This window comes from Tenebrio molitor, chromosome 7 (assembly GCF_963966145.1).
Source record: "Tenebrio molitor chromosome 7, icTenMoli1.1, whole genome shotgun sequence".
NCBI lineage: Eukaryota > Metazoa > Arthropoda > Insecta > Coleoptera > Tenebrionidae > Tenebrio > Tenebrio molitor.
In genome coordinates, this window is record NC_091052.1 from 13,125,266 (window position 1) to 13,145,646 (window position 20,381).

A 20,381-nucleotide genomic window follows, 5' to 3' on the forward strand; every position below is an offset into this window, starting at 1 on the left:
TTCCGATAGAACATACTCGTACGGACAAACTGAAATTGAGTTTCATGCACTTCCGCTAATGCGGTCATGGAAGGCAGAAATGGACAAGTAATTAGATTGCACAAACGTGTCGCACCACTGTACGTTTCCGATGAGACTCAGTTCTTGGCGTCTGGAAGAGTCCCGGAACACATGTTTTGCACCTTCTGGAAGTGGTGTGGTAACACCCGGTTTGTATATTTATGCTGGCGATAAAATAATCTCCGTGCTCTGTTAAATAAATATTTGGGGTGGCTGGATTCGTGTAGGTGATGTAGGTTGGGGCCAAGGCGGAGGTTGGGTTCGCTGTTTTGTGTTAGGAACTGGTGAGGTCTTATCTACCTGGCAGATTGCCTTGCTGACGACGTTCGTCGGTTCTGCTAACGAAACAAAGCGTACTCGGCGTGTGACAGTTGATAAGGAACTGATGGCGTCAGGGTTATCACGGCACCCACCTAAGACCCTAATTAATAAGTTAAGCCCTTTTGAAATTTGATGAGATCTTATGACCACTTGTGCCTGAGTGCAGAGATATGTCGTCGGAATATTCTCCGTCATATGTACGCAGAGGGCGCCGTAAAATGTAGTTGTCTGGAAACACCACCTCGTTACATTAATTTGCGCCGGTGGAGTTACCTACCCCAACTCGCAGAGTTTCGCCGCGAAGTAATGGCGACGATTTTTTCACCGACTTTTAATTCCGCTCGTTAATGACATTTTAAGGGACGCCCAAAGGCCGATACAAATTGCCTTCCTACCTTTAATCTAACCAATTACACACCTACAAGGTTTCGCTTGAAAACAATTTTTAATTGGCGCATTCCTGAGCTTCGACGTCCTTTTTCCCAAACTAATATTTTCTAAACAATTTTTACACCAAACCAAACCCACACACTAGGTTTTCTGTCCGGGGGTATTTTTTCAGCGTGTTTGCATTGCGTCGGTGTTTGGTATACATTTTCTTCTCTGTTTGTTTTAAAACCAGCTTTTCATTCAGCGCTTAGCTCAGACTAAAAGTTAAAATTGTTACCGTTCGTACTGCTGACACTGCAGCCTTGTTTAATTTTTTTGTTGCCAACAAAGGCGTTTTTTTAATCGTGAAAAGACCCGTAATTGGATGGATTCAGCGTCGTTTTGTCGACTTTAACTTAATTTAACTTTGTATTCCGATTTTGATAAACTGGAAAGCCGTCCATTACAATTAGCTCCATTCAAATTTGTCGTTCTGTTGACGGTGATTCACTGTCCAAACAGAATTAGCCAGGATTGATTTATGCAACTCAAGAGTCTAGAAATGGAAAATTAAAGAGCAACACAGTTTCGCGCATCTCCCCAGCGCAAGGACATTACCGAGCATTCAAAGGCAATCCAGTTAAGCATCAACCATTTGGTGCGGGATTTTTCTTCTCAAAAATAACGATTACCTGACGATCTCATCTTTATTCATAAATTGAAATTGCGAACCGCGATGAAATGAAGGGAGCGAGATAAATAACAGCGTCTATGATCAAGTTTCGGAAGTCCAACAGGACCGAAATGTGCCTTGTGGGGTCGCGCACCATCACTCTACAGTCTACACCAACCGGAGAAAATCAATACCAATAATGTAGTATTTATCGCTCCAAATATTTTTGTTCGTGAAGGTGCTTTGATGTCGCTGATGCATATTTAATTTGTTTGATTGATACTGTCCCATTTTGTTTATTTCTCTACCGACTTCAAAACAAAATCCAAACTAGCAATAAATCACGCGGCCATGTTGTTCTGTTAATATTTTATTAGTCTAATTGTTAACATGACGACAGTCTATAAACAAACTCAACTGACACGATTATTTTTTCATGCTAGTTAGATTTTTGATTTTTTCGTTTGAGCTTGTGATTGTGTGTCGAAATCGATGGAGGTTCGTATAATTGGTCAATTATTGTTGATGTTATGTAAGAGTATGGTCGTCAGTGTCGGGACGTTGACCTAATTGGAGAGTGGAAGGAAAATAATTGGGTAAAAATAATATCGAGAGTGAAACGAACGCCATTTGTTAGTGTTGAACGGTCAGGATTTTTTTCATTGTGGCGACTAAAAATTGATGTTTATTATCTGTCAAGAGGGGTGATGGCGATAAAACGATTCCATAGGCACGTTGTATCGAACAAACATGGGCAATGCTTCATGATGTGTGACAGTTGCTTATCAAACAGTCGACATGTCAACCGTGTGATACACAACAATTTCAATTTTGCCGGGAGTTGACCTCTCTCTTTACAACTTTGTTGTTGGAGTTGCAAATTTTAGAATGTCGGGATGACTAAGTGGTTAATTCAGTGCGGAAATATTCTTGCCGATAAACAGTTTAATGAATCGAAACTTGCTGACGAGGGTATTGAAAAAGTGAAGGACAAAAGGCCAGATCCCGGAAAAAGTCGGGATAATGACGGTAGTTGTTATTGAAAAGAAACAAGCTAATGAATTCAAAAAATGTAAGGAGCCATGTTCTCGGGCTCGGCTTCAATGGGAAAAGGTGGACGTCTCAGCGAATCCCAGTCATTATCATCCCAAGTGGGATTTTTTGCTGGGTGCAGCCACGAAACTCCTAATGCAGTTGGACCGTTGTATGAATCTATCGGTCGGCAATTTTCCTGCCAACTTTTACCCAATTGGTTTGACCATGTGGTTTTGATGTGTCGGACCCGAGACGTGCCTTACTGCACTTGATGCCTCACAAATTCCATTACATTCAATTCTTTGGCATTTTCCGAGCTACTCCCGACTCGCCACTATTATTCTTTAATAGTTTTATTGTTGGCGAGACTGCATTACCCTCGTGTTTGTGATGTGAATCCGAAACCGCATGCACATCGCTTTTTAACCGCCAGTCTGGCCGTCTCCCTGCGTTTCCTTCGATTACAAATTCACAACTCGTCTAATTAATGAACAGGTGAGACCTTGTCCATTTTTATAAATCACTGAACTTGGGCAACCCGCAATTAGTCGCTTCCTAGATTTGATGTAACGTAAAACCCGGCGCCGTCATCGACAAGCCAATAAATATCGTGGAGAATGTTTTGTTTTATGCGGGTTTGGTCTTGAAATATTCTCCACAAACGCAGCCTTTTAACCTCTGGTGGACGGGTCCGATGACACTATTTGAGCCCCATGAATAATGCAAGCTCCGAGTAACAGGTTCTCACAAAAACAATTTTATTATTTCATGAAATATTTTTGTATGTATAGGAAATATTTCAGGCGAAATTAGCACACCAAACACGCCAGACATAATTATTCCACTCAGTTTATTTTGTCTAATTTGTTCTTTCAAATTGAATGACTACCTACTGGTGGGGAGGCCTCAAAAGTTGTTTCCAACACAATTCAAATTTATTACCATTTCAAAAATTTTCTTTTCTTTCTGCTTTGGTGCAGTAGCAATTAAAAATGCTGTTTTCGTACAAAACTCTGTTCAATCGCTCAAAATTAAATCAACAAAGATAAGATAAAAGATATTTGCTTTTTCTGGAAACTGACAAAATTGTACCGGTTTAGATCAGAAAGCGGTCTGACGCCGTTTTCCAAGAATGGTTTTTATTTTAAGTACTCTTTATGTAAGAAATGATGATAAAAGAAATCCATATGATATAACATAACTTGATAAAGTTCCGAGAAAATGATGGATTACAGGTAATTTTGAAAGCAAGTAGGGAAGCTATGAATTATTAAAGGTACAAGGGAATGCGGTTTCCCGTCCAAAGACTGACCACGGTTGTTGTTGCTTAACTTCACTGATGGCATGGAGATGTTGCCTAAACTCACTGATCGCAGGAAGATTATGAAGCTTTCGCCGTACGAGTATCATCACAGGGCACGGCATTGAGGCCTGTTATATTAGTCATTCATGCAGGATATTTTTTCTTGTTTCGTTTCTTTTCAAATTTATCATAACGGTCATTGCGATATTACGGAGTAAAGATACATTTTGAAATCAAATAATAATTACATACATATTACATATTATCTATTAAGTATGTATTAAATTATTTGTACGGATTTTGGGATTAGGACTGTGGAATATGCTCTGTGCAGAAGATCCGGGATATTTGGTGGATTAATTTAAGACCCGGTAATGGAAGAGGTATTAATTTTTTGTTGTTGTTGTTGCAGGTGCAATGGAGATGAGCTGAGATGATGCGTCGTAGCGCTTTCGCCTGTTGCCTCCTGGTGATCGTGCTTATCCAGGTAGAGTCAGAAGGGGCGTTGAGCACAGACGTCGACATCCGATTCTCGAAGCAACTGTACAATGTCAGCATACCGGAGAACAGCGTCGCGAAGACTTACGCGACGCAAGCACCAGGTGCTGAGCGTATGGGCATCCACGTGCGGTCGAATGCGCTTAGCGACATACGATATAAGATAGTGGACGGGGACAGGGACAAATTTTTCAAAGCCGAAGATAGACTAGTAGGTGATTTTTGTTTTCTGTTCATACGGACTCGAACGGGTAACAACGACGTCTTAAACCGCGAACGCAAGGACAAATACGTGCTGCAAGTGCGGGCGACCGCGGCGAAGAGGGAAGGCAAGCAGAAGGTGTCGTTCTCGGTGGACACCACGGTCGTGGTTACGGTCTTGGACACTAACGATCTCAATCCGCTGTTCTATCCGACCGAGTACAACGCTACGGTTTTCGAGGACACGCCCGTACATCAGAGCATCCTGAAAGTGGTGGCCGAGGATGCCGACCTGGGGAGGAACGGCGAGATTTATTACAGCTTCGCCGAGGAAACGGACAAGTTCGCGATCCACCCGATGTCCGGAGTGATTTCGTTGAGTAGGCCGTTGAGGTACAACGAGGGCACATATCACGAGCTGACCGTGCTGGGTCAAGACCGCGGAGCCCTCTTCAGGCAGGGCTCTGGGATGGTGAGCAAGGCCAAAGTGCGGATCAGAGTGAAGAAGGTGAACTTCCACGCTCCGGAAATTCGGATCAGGAGGCATCCCCAGATAGTCGAGAACTCGAACGCCGACATCTACGCCATAGTGAACGTGTCGGACAAGGACAGCGGCGTCCACGGCGAAATAAAGAGTTTAGAGATAGTGGACGGGGACCCCGACGGTCACTTTCGCATCCGTCCGACGAAACAAAAGGGCGAATTTAATATAGAGGTGTTGAAGTTGCTCGACAGGGAGACCACCCCTCAAGGGTACACCCTCAAGCTGCGAGCCGTCGACCGCGGCGTGCCGCCCAGAGAGAGCTACAAGTCTGTCCCCGTCCACTTGACGGACCTGAACGACAACGCCCCCGTATTCAACAAAGAAATGTACGAGGTCAAGGTGCCGGAGACGGCTCCGGTCAACACTCCGCTGATAAGACTGAAAGTGACGGACGCCGACGAGGGCCGCAACGCCCAGGTGTTCTTGGAGATCGTGGGGGGCAACGAGGGTGGCGAATTCAACATCAACCCCGAGACGGGGATGCTCTACACCGCCGTCCCCCTGGACGCGGAGAGCAAGCAGTTCTACAGCCTCACGGTCTCGGCGATCGACCAAGGCAACGCCGGCACAAGAAAACAGTCTTCCGCTAAAGTCAAGGTCTACGTCGAGGACACGAACGACAACGATCCAATTTTCGACAAGCCGGAGATGACGGTCTGGATCGACGAAAACCTGCCGGCGGGGACGTCGGTAACGACCGTGCACGCCAAGGACAAAGACCGAGGCGAAAACGCCTACATCTCCTACTTGATCGCCAACATCAACAAAGTACCCTTCGAGATAGACCACTTCTCGGGCGTCATCAAAACAGCCGCGCTCCTCGATTACGAGAGCATGCGACGCGAGTACGTCTTGAGGGTGAGGGCGTCCGATTGGGGCTTGCCGTACAGACGGCAAACGGAAATGCAATTGACTGTGAAGGTTAAAGACATCAACGACAACAGGCCCCAGTTCGAGAAGGTCGAATGCACCGGCTACATCCCCCGCTACGTTCCGATAGGCTCGGAAATTATCACGCTGTCGGCGATCGATTTCGACGCCGGCAACATCATCAGCTACAGGATCGTCTCAGGAAATCACGACGGCTGTTTCAGCATCGACGCCACATCCGGAACCATCAGCGTCAGTTGCGACCTGAACGACCTCAAAGTGGGAGAGAGGGAGATCAACGTGACCGCAACTGACGGTACTCACTTCGCGGACATCACCCGAGTCCACTTCAAACTGGTCAACGCCAAGAGAAACTCACCTTCCGGGGGGAGACTCTTGAGCGACGACACCGGCGCCTTCGACTGCAAAGACACCGGGGTCGCCAGGAGACTGACCGAAGTACTGGCGGCGGCGGAAAACAACAACAAACCCCCGACTCCCGAGGAGTTCCCGATGATGCCCACTCGTTACGGCCAGAACTTGAAATCCCCCGAATTCATCGATTTCCCGGCTGAGATCAAAGTAAACGAGTCGGTAGCTCTCGGTACTACCTTGTTGAAGTTGAGGGCGCGTGATAGGGATCTGGGATACAACGGGAAGCTCATCTATGGCATATCAGGAGGCGACAAACACTCGCAATTCTGCGTCGATATGGACACTGGTGAACTAAAAGTCATCGGATATCTAGACAGGGAAAGAGAGTCGGAGTACTTTTTGAACATTAGTTTGTACGATTTGGGCAAACCGCAGAAGTCAACGTCGAGGATGCTCCCGATTACCGTGTTGGACGTCAACGACAACGAACCGGTCTTCGAGCGATCCCTCGCGAGTTTCCGCGTGACAGAAAACGCGTTAAACGGTACCGCGATCTTCAGGGCCAACGCTACGGATGCGGACTCGGGCGACAACGCCAAAGTGACGTACTCGTTAGTGACGGACACTAAAGATTTCGCGGTGGACAAGACGAGCGGGGTTTTGACCGTATCGAACAATCTGGACCGGGAGCGGCAAGATTTGTACGAGTTGCGAATCCGGGCGACGGACGGCGGCGGCAAAGGTCCGGACAACCCGCCGTTGTACTCCGAGGCACTGGTCCGAATATCTATCGACGACATCAACGACAACGCCCCCAAGTTCAGTCTTGCCAGTTACACGGTCAAGATCCGGGAGGACATCCCGAGAGGGAGCGTTGTCGCGGTGGTGACGGCGTCGGACCCGGACCTGGGGAGCGACGGCGAAGTGCTCTACTCTCTGGAGGACAGCGACAGCGACGGCACCTTCAAGATCGATCGCCTGTCGGGGACGATCCGCACGACCAAGCCGTTGGACTTCGAGGAGAGGCAAGTGCACAGTTTGATCGCCTTCGCCAACGACAAGGGCAACCCCTCGTTGTCGTCGGAAGCCAGCGTGACAATCTACGTGGTGGACGTGAACGAGAACATGCACGCACCACAATTCGGTGATCTGGTGTTGAACGGTACGGTGAGGGAGAACAGACCGGTGGGGACGGTAGTGATGCAAGTGAACGCCACCGACGCGGATCCGCCCGGCGGCGACAGCAACATCGAATACTCCATCAGGGGCGGCGACGGGATAGGGATCTTCTCCATCGATAATGAAGGTGAGGTGTAATTGTCGTTGCGGCCGACTATGTACATCTGACCGTTGGCGGGTCGACCAACGCCGCCACTATTGCATCGTTGTTTTCTTGTTTAATAAACGGAATATCGGGCTTACATAATCGACAAAAATTAATTCGCCTCCGTTTGTGTTGTGCCGGAGCACTTCTATTCTCTGTTTTAATTAACGCCGCCCGAAATTAATCGAAAAACGTGTTTCGGTTGATTAAGATCGGGAAACAAAATATTTCCTCGATGGAAATCACGTGGAAGAGGCGGCGCTTTTTAATGATGGAAAATATTTAACTATCATGCCACGAGATCAAAGATAAAGTTGTGCCCATGTCAAAGGAGAGCAGATCTCGTTTTTCGCTCAAATATCCACCGAGAGATGATTAGGTAGTTCGCCAATTACCGATTCGAAAAACCCGCAAAATAAAGAAAAACACAGTTTTGAGGGTCGGACGCCTGATTTAATTTTAATAAAGTGCAAAGGTGAACTTTCTCTCAATTCCGAAACTTTTCGAGTTTTTATTCAGCACACTTTCCTCCCTTTGAGAGTTCCCCACTTTGAATTTTTTTGACGGTCCTAACTTCGCTAATTATGCGACGAAGATATAAGTATCAGAAAGATGCTTCAGAACTGTCTCGACTTGAGTTACGTGCGTCCAACTTCTCCAGGTCGAATAATTTAGATGGAGATGTTCCAATGCACTGTCGCGGATAACGTGCAGTTCCTAATGAAATTGAATCCTTAAATGGGAAATTCACTATAAATTTTCTTGTTCATTTCCTATCGGAGATGTACGTTTGGCAATCCGAATTGACTGGTCGATCTGGCAGGAGGGAATCTGCATGAGTTCAAGTGGCGTTTTATTTAACACCACTCCGCGGAGCGAATTTTTGCCGAGAAATGGAGCATCAAATCGGTGCAAGATCCGAGGCCCGGAAAATGGTTTGTTCTATTGTGAGTTTTATTAAAGACAGCCGAGTATAAACAAACTTTCTATTGAGTTATAAGAATAAATCTAACCAGTTATACAATTACAACGTAGCGAGAGCCTCCAGGGCAAAACCGAACTTGTGCAAACGCCGCCAGCTGTCTTTTTACTTTCTGCTCAGTCTACCCCAGAGTCTCGTGTACAATCTTACTTATTGAAATTCATTGAGGTATGCAGTCTTGAGACGAGATAGTTGGAGTGTAATTGGCGTCGGTGCTGTCAAGGGCTTTGTTGTACATTTCTCGCTACAAATAACCCGCTGCAGCCGCAAATTGATCGAGGATATCCAGACGGTTGCGTCGACTACCCCAAATTTTTAATTTACGACCGACAGAACAACGGTCGATGGTGGAAAAGTGTGCAAACAAATGTCGATCGTCCTCTATGTTTCCTGCAGAGAAAGAATAACTGTTAATCGATAGGTTCCAATCCGCAGCGGAATTTTCGGTCTATAGTTGCCAAATAGCTCATTCATCCCTACTTAGGCCGTCGAACGGCGAAACTCCGCCGATTTATTCGAGCAGCTCCGGCTGAACTAAGCATAATTTCATTTTTATTCAATAGATTTCCGAACATAAAATATTTACGATTTTACATATTCCCGGTTGGGTTGGCGTCAAATGGCGAGCGGCAACTTTCAAAGAGGGAGTCGGGCTTTTTTCTCTCAACCACTCGAAACTTCACGGTTGTCCCCTCAATCAATAGAATCCGCGGGAGCAGATGAAGGCGCTAGGTAATCAAAGAAGCATTATTCATGGCATCGGTGCCACAATCAAATCCCATTCAAACTAAAATTCAGGCCGCCACATCGGGACCGATGTGGCCTATTCATTTCGTGGCTTTCATGCCGGCAAAGCGGCGAACAAATATCACGAATTTATGTGGGGTTGTTGCTTATTTATCCTTTAAATTAGCCGTGAAATGTATTTCATCACACGAGACTCCTGTATGTAAATTCGCACTGATAAATTGCAAGATATCTCGTATTAACATGTTCAGACGGACGGGTGATCCGCACCCTGGCATTTTTACTCTCCCTCTTGTTTTTTTTTTGGAATAAATTCTTATTAAAAATGTTATTTACTGTGTCTGCCTCGGGGGTATAAGCCCCCGTAAAAGTTTATTTGGAACTCGATTATGATTGATGAGGGGGTGAGTTCCATGATTTGATTAATTCTGAAGGTACGTCTCCCGACGAGCGGGGTATAATTTCGCATTAGACACAGACAAGTGGATCGAATTCTTTTGTACCTACTCTATTTAGAAATTCAGGAGTCGTATGCCGGTTATATCCCGAGGGAGCCATTCCTAATTCTTCAATGATCCCGCTTCATTTATTCGCACTAATAATTTTATATTGGATTGAATCGTCAGCGTTTCGATCGGCGGAACACCTCTCCACATTTTAGATGGATCCCGACGAAATTAAAATTTAATGGGGGACTCATCGCGGAGATAATTTCAATTTGCGTTGTTTGAAAAGTTGGCCGCGAGTATCGTAAACATGAAAAATTCTTAATATCTTGATTTTATGGATAGCGATCAAGCTGCAGCTGCGCCGAATTTAATAGCTCAACTTTTAATCAATTTTTCGTGGTGGGATCTTAATCTGGTCGGATTGCGCCAGATTTATGCCCCTCTTGCGGAATTTTTAAGCAGATTAGCGGGGTGCACCACCCCAGAAGTCATTAGATCGAGTCGATGACGTCCCCGATAGGTCCGATTTGTTCACCTCCGGGGACATCCAATTCGACGAGATTTGCAAGTTTTTACCGTCACAATCTCCGGTGTGGAATCTTGTTTACATTTTGCATGGACCCGATTCTATGGTCGAGCACACAAGCGCCACACTCGCCTGATTTAGATGTTAGGCCTCGTGTATCGAGGCCCCGAGTTTGCATATATCTGTCTTGGGCCAGATTGGTTTTGAATTTTATTGGCTCGTATGCCACGCTACATCCGCTTCTATCGCTGATCCTGAGACGTTTTACCCCGCTGACTTACATCCATCGATGTCTAAACACTCGACTGCGAACACCCCGCAGAGTCCAACAAAACTCAAAACGACCACATCGACCCGATCGACCTCTTCTAACAAGACTTTTTCGCCGATTCCATCTTCCATGCCTAATATGGGAATTTTATCGCACCGCCATTTCGCCCGATCCCAATTAGTACCCCGACAGGTGTTTTATTCATCGCACTCCATACTTACCGAGTGTTCGACGAACATGGTCAAGCTTCATTAGAGACGTCGTTTTAGACGTGTTCGTGAAGAAATTTGACAAAAATGCGTTTATTTCCAAAACTACTGACCCGATCGGCATCAAAACGAATAGCATAAAGCAAAATTCAAATCGGTGCATTTTTGTAAAAGTTGTTGGCGCTATTTTAATTCATTAAAAACATAATTACATAACATTTTTGATTTACAATGCAAAAATTTCCGATAATAATGGGGAATCTGGAAAAATGCCCCGAATGCTTGCAGCGTTTCCACGTTGAATGGCAAGGGAAATCCTCTCAAGAATTTCTTAGATTTTGTTGTTGTGAACTAAAGCGAATTTTTATATTTTTCACCATATTTTCATTTTTGACGCATCGATTGTTATAAAAAAATTTAAAATGCTCTTTTTTATCTTAAAAGTTCCTAATGTTTGCATTTTATGTGGAAGTTTAAAGATTTGCCTTTTATGTAGGTACATTTTGTATTGACATTTTTAACACACATTAATTTTTTTTCAGAATGTTTATGCATATCTGGAATTTTTATTACGAATTAGGTTTTATGGTAATTAAAATATTTCTTTTTCGAATTTGCGTCTTTAATAGGTCTATTATTATATTCAAGTTGGAGTCGTTTAAGGCTATCTATTAAAGCACTTGTGGTTTAATAGATCTCTAAGAAAATTTTTATCAATATTTCAGTGTATTATTGTCATTTACACCAAAAAACTTCTAATATTAACATTCAAATTCTACTTTTTAACATCTATTGCAGATATAGTTGCATCCGTTACCTTGAATTAATTAATGCAATATTCCCTAGAATTTGAATTTTTTTTTTATTTAAAAATAAAAAGTGCCGAAAAAATAACATAAAAAACTCGTTTTATAAGGGCATTGGCGCACTCGTCCCATAGAAAACTCCCCTACGACTCGTTTTCTACACCTGGGACTCGTGCGCCAAAACAACTCTTATAAAACTTGTTCTTTAATATGTACCTACTCTTACATATAATGAGATATACAGTTTCCTAATTTTTCGTCGTATCCAATATTTTTTTTTTGCTTAAATTAGCAGTTTTTCCCGAACAGATTTATCCTTTTAATTGTTTTTTATTGATAATCGAATTTTCATATTTTTTTTTCATTCCGTTTTTGATTTTCGGTCAAATTTTATTCTAATCGTTAATTCAATTTTCACCCTGAGACCTGAGAGAAATTTTGCAAAAAGGAAACATTCAAATTGGTTATTTTTGCAACACTTTTTATGAACTAGAAATTTTCCTGGCGCCTCCACCATTTTTATTATTATAAAAAAAAATTCAAAATTAAAGCTTTTTATCCTAAGTTGTTTTATTGACTGTTTTATTCCTAACTTATGTTAATAATGTTTTCATTTCATGTTAAAACTTACAGATTTGCCTATTAAGTAGATTTTTTTTTTAGTTTTTAAGACCTACAGTTTTTCTTTTTTTTTTCAGTTTTTTTTTTTACACATTTGGACATCTGTAGGATTCAACAAATTTGTTTAAATTAGTTATTCCTGACCAGATTTATCCACAAATTATTTTTCACGGAAAATCGAATTTTCATAATTTTTGCCTTTCAATTTTTCTCTTGTTGCTTGCATCAATTTGCTTTTTTGTAGAATTTCTGCCGAAAGCATTTAACTTATTTACAGATCTGTAATCTTTGTTTAATCCAGTTTTGTGCTTTTTCTGCCAAGACTTTTTCACCGACACCTTGTCACGAACCTAAAAAGGAAGTTTTATCGCAACACCATTTCTCCAACTCCCAATTAGTACTTCTGAAAGGTGTTTTATTCATCAGACTCCATATTTACCAAGTTTTCGACAAACATGTTCAAGTTTCATTAGAGATATCATTTCAGCCGTCTTAGAACTACACTCGGAGCTAATTAAAATCAAACATCCAGTACCCCAAGTACTGTTTCCACAAGACAGATTAAATTCGAAAGTCCATTCGAATTTTTTCCCCGTCTTCTAATTATTGCCAAAATTAAACGCTTCTAATGCGAAGGATGGTGCATTTACAGGTCGCCGAGCAACTCATTAAATCATTTTAATTGTTGTGGGGAAGTAACTAGAAAATAAATACCGTTTTTGTCGCGTTACGTGCACCGGGGTAAGAGTGCAACAGCTGCAATCAACCCCTCCGAGGTTAATTTACGAAAGACCCCATTCCGGCTTGCAGAGATGCAAATGCAGCTCAACAGCTGGGAGTGGTTGTAACAATAACACTATGCCTGTTTATCTGCTCCAAGTGATGTAATAACATCAGGGAATGATTGTTGGTGTTTTATCATTTAGTTTCACCTGTGTTATTGTTCAAGTTCTAATCAATATTTACTTAATCCGGAATATTGTTGTGTTTGATGAAGATAATTAGAGCCGGACGGAAACGTGCAAGAAGTAGAGATGGAATTTGTGTTAAGAAATGAAATTTTTATTTCCTCCGGTTCGGTCCCCGCGGACTTTGTTGGGATATTACAGCGAAACTTCCATTCGATGGTTGTTCCGGTACTAATATTAGGTCTGGTGAAATATCGTCGACGATAAAATGTAGTTTCAAGTGGATTACCGTGGAAATGCATTTAGAGCGATAATTAATAACTGTTATCTCGCTAATTTAACACGAAGATTTTTTTCTTGACACGCGAATAACAAATTATTATCGGAGTGGTAGGAGACGAAATTAATTTTTTGTCCATCGATACTTCACACCAGCGCTATTTGTTTTTTTTTTTTGTTTGGTAATTCCCCATGAATAAAACAACGAAATGCTCCCGGGTTTTGTTTATAATGTGGGGAAGTGTAACAGCATTGCAAGTTTAAAATGTCGCTGTCGTTGTTTTGTTGATGTATTAGTATTGATCAAATGGAAATTTATTCGACACAGCCCTCCGGCTCAAGTAAATGACTACTGCTAAATTATTTATATGAGAGTTTAACTTGGCAAATACTCAGGTCTGGGATCTACCCCCGAAACCCGCGGTCGATATTTTCCCAGTGTCTATTTTTTCGGTGGATTTGGGAAAATCGCGCCGGAGCATTTTAATCGGACCGCCTTTTCCGGCTCATAAAACCGGCCGAAATTACATCACATTCGCTTGTTTACAAATAAAAAAATATGTATATCTGGGGATAAAGGAGCTCGCATAAATATCTTCCTGTAGCAACCCATCCTCGTTCGAGCCTGTTTACATTCAGTATTCAAGACTCCGATCGGCCATAAGCCCCCAAATTAAAATAGGCCCAAAAGTGTTGCTCGTAAACTTGTCCGTTCCCAGTTATGGATCCTTTATCGACGTCGACGCGCCCCACAACGCTAAACAGGACAATAATTGCACCGCCGCAAAACAACGACCCCTCCACTTCTTCGGGGAGATTTCATCGAGTAAAGTTTTTCAACGGAACGATTTTAAATATTGAGTTGAAATTTTGCGAAAGCTGTTCGAGGAACGAATCCGGGCGTAATACGGTTCGCTCCGGCTACCCTAAGCTCAGAAATTTTAAATGACAATCTACTTTATGAGACACCTTGTTGAGGCTCCCGGAGTGTAGCGTTCGACGCTTGTCTTCACGCCGCCGCCGGAATTGACGGCTCATAATTGAAATAGTGAGATGCACATTTTATTTGTTTCGAGATCAAGGTCCTCCAGGAATGCCCCCGGAAATTTAATATCTTGCGCAGCGGGTACTTCTTTCGTAATGCCTTCACACCACCTCACGTTATTAAAATTTTACCGGGGTCGAGCATAATTAGCTCGGTTTTAACTTGAGCAGTGACATCCGAAGAATTCGACACATTTCGTTTTGTTTATTTACGAAAAGTGACGTGTTTCTCTTTTATTATAAATAAGAGGAGAGTGCGGAATGTGGCGAGTTCTGGGTTATTATCATCGTCGGGAAAAAATATCCGACCAATGTAAACAAATGATCCGTGTGCCTGAACAAAATCAAAAAATCGGAATAAATTTAACGCCGCCCACCGGCACGTTCTAGAAAAATAATCCACTTCGTCCTGGTTGAACGTGATGAGCAACAAAGCTTCGAAAACGCATGCTTGATAAAGGAGTGAAACTAAATCCTATCAACAGGAATCCTCTTTCTGCCGTAAGCCACGCGGAAAATTTCATTTTCTATTGGCGCAAGTTTTGCAGTAATTTTATTCAATCCGGAACTGTAGGAAAATGTGTGCGAGAATTAATACCACAACACAAAATTCGGTGTGTTTTCTTGGTCTCATTTCCACCGCGATGTGATGGATTCTTAGGAGAGGAAAAACTTGAGTCGTAAATTTGACGGCACATAATATTCTTGTCGAACTTACGTCGGCAATCTGTTGCCTGCAGATGAGGTGCACATCGCCAATCGGAAATACATCCGGCATGCATATGACCGCGAAGTGGCGATATCGATAAGGAGATAAAAGCTTCAAATAGATTGAACGCTGTTTTATTACGGTCCTGTCTGATTGGATTGACACTGCGGCCCGATCGGGCCAACTCAACGCGAAGACTGATTTAATTCCGACATTCCTAAACTTCGGACACTCCGTATTTTTCGATTGATTGAGCGCCAATGTACCGAAAATGCTTTTGTTTTTCTGTTATTGGTTCGAAGTGGTTTCCAGCGGAAGCGAGCCGGTGTCCTAAATAACACTTTCGACACCACTAAATTAATAACAACGATACTAATAACCGGGGCTGTTTGTCACGGACGAGGTTAGTATTTTCAGTGATTTTCTTTTTATTTCCGGCAATAACGCAACAACGGCTCCATCTATTCAGGGGCAATATGTAACGGTCCCGCACTAGACGGTCCTTAAGCGCACCCTCACTGAATCATTATGCAGGATAAACAAGCGCCAACCAGCCGTTTATGTAATGGCGGGAAAGCCAATAGTTTTCCTAAATAAACAAAATAACGATAAGGTGTGTTTATGGTATTTGGAAATTGTTTCGAGAGGAGATAATTCGAGATGGGGACTCGCGAAGCTGGTCCCACAGACGCGACGAAAATACACAGATTATCTGGAAAGGGATGAGGGTGCGACTGGATGAGATCTGTCGATGGCGAAGAGCGGAAAAATTACGATGAAAATGTGCCAACAAATTGTTTGCTCTGTTAAATTTTTGCGAAATATAAAATACAAATTTTAATTTGGTGAATATTAATTTTTTGTATATTAATATAAAATGTATCGCGAAACAGGATATTTTGGGAGGAGTACTAAACAGAGTTTCCGAATTCAATTTAGGCATTTTTGTAACAAATATTGTTGTTTTGTTATCGTCGAGTGTCTGTAATAAACTGTCAACAGTGTTTGTTCAATAAGCAATTTTTTTAAGGCCTTTTAATTAATGCCAACAAACAAACAACATAATTTTTTATAATGCTTTTGAATGATTATTTCCAACTTTCCCTTTTTAATATTCTGATTGTTATCAATTAATAATGTGGGTGCGTTACCGGCTCTTATCAGGAATCTAACAATAAACAGGTTTTTTGTTTTCTTTTTTCTAACATTAAACATAAATTAATTTTTTCACAGGAATATCTTCCCAAAATCCGAAAACTAACCATTTTTTGAGTATCTCATTTGTTTCAAGCCTTTCATAAGTATATTATTTAAATACAAAAATACACATTTTCAATTTCCAATTTTAGTTTTTATTATTTTACATAAAATCTAAAACTATCGCACGTTCAAATGAAATCCTGGGCTGAGTAGGCGTTGGAAAAATTAAACCGTTTAGAACAGTGTGAAGTTTGAATTTCCCGCCGTTTGACAGGAATAACATTTGTTTATGTTAAATCGGGACATAATTGAACATGTTTGTTTTCAGTAAAGGGATATTTGCTTCGATTATAGAAATCGTCAAGTTATTGTATTTTTAATGTAAAACATTGCAAAGAAAGAAAAAAAGAAAGATTTTTTTGGCTCAAAATTTTAGGTTAGCTGTCAACATGTTCCAATTAATCTATGCTTTAAAAAAGTACAACAATTGACGGTTTCCAACACCTTCCCAGCTCAGGATTTCATTTGAATGCGCGATACTTTTTTGCATTTTTTCTCAGTCCGTTTATTTTTTCACGTCATTATAATCGTCTTCCAAAATCTGAAATGTTACAACTGTTACTATTTTTTTAAACCTCACTCGCGTCAAGCCATTTATAAATTTTCGAAAAATATTTAAATATCGAAATTTTTTTTTCAACTTGACAATTTCTCATATCCTTTAGAATAATTTTTTTTACGTTTCCAAATCACTTTTTTAGATTTTGTCTACGATTACTTTGTAAAGGCTTTATTAGATCGTCCATTTGACCTGTTTGTGGAGTAATGAAGTTCATTACTCCACTAGTGGTGTAATATAAAAAAATCCCCAAACGATAATAAACGTTTATAAAATCTTTTTCGACTTTTTTAGATCAGGTAAAAGTGACAAGACCACATTTGCATCAGTTTCTAAAGGCAGGTTTCTGTTTTTTAAAAACTTAAATTTGATTTTGGCTTTTTTCTTAAATCTCAACCGTCGTAGATAAAATTTTGTACGCAACACGTGGCATAACGCATTAGTATTAATAATCTAAACACCTTTCTAATTTTTTACTTTCGAAAATTAAAAATATTTAGCAACTCTTCCATCATTAATTTTTGTTGCGTTTCTGAATTATTATTTTTCTTTTGGGGTCAAATATTATCATATGTAATTCTAAATGGCTCTAGACTATTTTTCCTTGCCCTTTTAATAATTCTTATCAGATTATAGAAAGAAAATTAAATATTAAATTCGAATTAAATTTTAATGCACGATTAACCCATGAATCCGAAACTTCAGTTAATTTCGCATCAGATTACGATGAACTTAATTTCGCTTCTGTAAACTGCCCCTAGATCATTTTCCAACATACTCGTAGAAGGCCAACTCTTTACCCAATGGAAATTATCCGGCGCATCCACCATTTGTGGTATTCAAGAGGTTTTTCTTTTCATTAATTACATGTATGTAATTGTTTTCTAGCGACAATAAAATTTTCATTGTGATTTATAATTTTCGTGAAGGTTTTTCACCAAAACTTTATCTAGAACCTTACTGTCACTTTACCGTTTTGCATTACATTTCCACATTTCATTTATTTCTCTAGACCCATTTATTTTTTCCATTTATGCCTCCTACAATTTTTTCACCACACCTCCCTCGGGCCGAGTCTTTCGAAAGCTCTCCTAAAATATTGAATTACATTTTGTTTTTCGTTTTTTAAATTTCCACACTTTCGTCTGATTTTACATTTCATTAATTGTATTAATTGGCAGCCGTGCTGTTGTCGGACATTTGTAGCTCGACTGTCAGGAATACAAACAGCCTGTTTACATATTCAAGGCGATTGCATTTTTTGCGTTGCATACTGATCGATCGATTCCGACTTGCCTTTTGATTTATTTGACAAATGACCATTGTAATCATCTCGGATAGAAAACAGCTCCGGTATCTGCGATCATTATTTCACTATATTTATTTACCGTTCCTCTCGAACAGACAAGAAAATTAATTACATACAAAAAGTAGTTTATTTTTGCGTGCGAACTAGATTACAACTGGATTGCATTGTTCCATTCGTCCATCAATAATTCCTCCGAAATGTTTTTTTACTCTGCGGTTCAATCTATATGCAAATCTTTGAGCTATTCCATCGATACAAATTTTTTAATGAAACTTGTCAAAATATTATCAGTTGCAATTTTGAACAATTCTGCAGGTGGGAACAACCGCGATTGCTCGCTAAATATGTTAACGAAGTGTTTGCATTTGCCGGATTTGCTGGCGTTAACGAGTACACATGGATTTTTTCGTGAATGTTTGTTATCCTCGATTTCCAGAAAGGACTCATCCAGCGCGTCGAGATAATGAGACGATCCTTCCTAAACGTGACAGTTGATCTCTTTAAAATTCTCCCAAACATCTTTATTCCGATTCCTTAGATTTATGATGAACGAAAATCGAGACGGTCAAAATCCTGAGGAAGACAAGATATTATCCTGGACCATCACGTTTCTTTTGATAAGGGCTTGAAAGTTCGCGGCCGTCATTGTTGACGTTATTGGTGTTTCGATCGAGGCGATTCCATCCCTCGCCGACGAATTTCCCGTAAATTAATAACGTTTTTCGAGTGCACTTCTACTTATCTATGTGTGGAAAGCGAGGAGATAACGAAGTCATTTCCGAAAGAAGCTCCGCTAAATCCAATAATGAATCGTGACTATTTCAGCCGTCCTATTTTGGCGGAAGAATCGATCTCCTAGTTCTAATGATGACAAAACCGACGCAGTCATGTGAGGACAGATTAAATTTGCCGATCAAATCACCGTAAATAAACCCGAAGTGCAGTTTGGTAATCGAGTTATCGAACGTCACCCTGTTGGTGTGCCACTGAAGGGCAACAACTGGGACAGTAATGGTTGCAGATTTTCCCTATTACTTGGACGTCAACCAGAGTCCATAAACTGCCATATTTATTGTTGGCGAATCAGCCGAGTGTATAATATTTAGTTCACGTAGAGACGCGTGTATTGTAAAAGTTTAATGCAACTCGCTAAACTCGTGTTCACAATGTAGCCACGCAACGGTAAAATAGCCGGAGTTACGAGCTAAAGGTGAGAGTTTTTCCTTCGTATTTACCGCATACGTCATTACTGAAACATGTCAGTTCCGAGTTTGTGTGTCAAGGTCTCGGCATTTTTCCACTTTATTTTCGGCGTGTAAGAGCTCATATAAATCTAATTTTTATTGTCTTACCCGGTACGGTTTTATTCCGGTGGAGTGGCGCGGCACGAAAATACCACGAATTCACAAAATGCACGAGTACCTGAGGGAATAAGAATTACATTTTTTCTGCGTGGTATTTATCCAATTTGGAGGGTCGAGGGACGGACACGAGTTCAGGTTGGAATAATTTCGACGGCGAGAAGGGTTTGTCGGGTTCGGATAGATTGGCAGTTGCAACGAGAGTGTGAATTGGATGTTTTCAAGCGCAACTGTCATTTTTAAGTTCCGAAATGGAGATTTTAGATTATGTTGTGACTGCTTCGTTTGTTAAAGACTCTACTCCCTCCATCTTTCGCTATTTTTGATCACTTACTCTGGATATTTGCAAATTACAAATTCTGCAAGATATTTCCCGGCGCACCCACCATTTTTGTCAGAAAATTTAATAGTTTGGACATAAATCTAAAAATAACGTTTACTTTCCCAAAGTATTTTTATTGGTTTTTGATTTTCAAATTTTATGATTTTTCCTGCGTTTTTCACGTACGTATTTTCTTTGTCGATATAAACATTTATGAATTTTTACATTTGCTATTCTGACGTTTTTTAAATTAAATATTTTCAGATCTAACAACCCTGTGTCATTTTTGTAAATATTTTAGTCATTTTCTGATATAATTTTCAATTCTTTATTTTTATTTTAGATTATTCCCGGGGATCCACCATTTCTAGTTTTTTTTTTCTTTAATGATCCAAACTACATACATAATTTTGAATTTTGTACAGGGTGATTCAAGTTTTACCGCC

At 41.0% G+C, this 20,381-nt stretch overlaps 1 protein-coding gene across 6 annotated transcripts in view; it reads left to right on the forward strand.

Annotated features, from left to right (window-relative positions):
* kug (kugelei) overlaps positions 1-20,381 on the forward strand; it is a 166,239-nt gene that overhangs the window by 35,267 nt on the left and 110,591 nt on the right. For all 6 annotated transcript variants that reach the window (XM_069053724.1, XM_069053723.1, XM_069053719.1 and 3 more), the window contains exon 3: positions 4,174-7,555. In XM_069053724.1, the coding sequence (XP_068909825.1) occupies positions 4,195-7,555 (3,361 nt within the window). In that variant the 5' untranslated portion in view covers positions 4,174-4,194. The remainder of the gene's footprint in view (positions 1-4,173; positions 7,556-20,381) is intronic.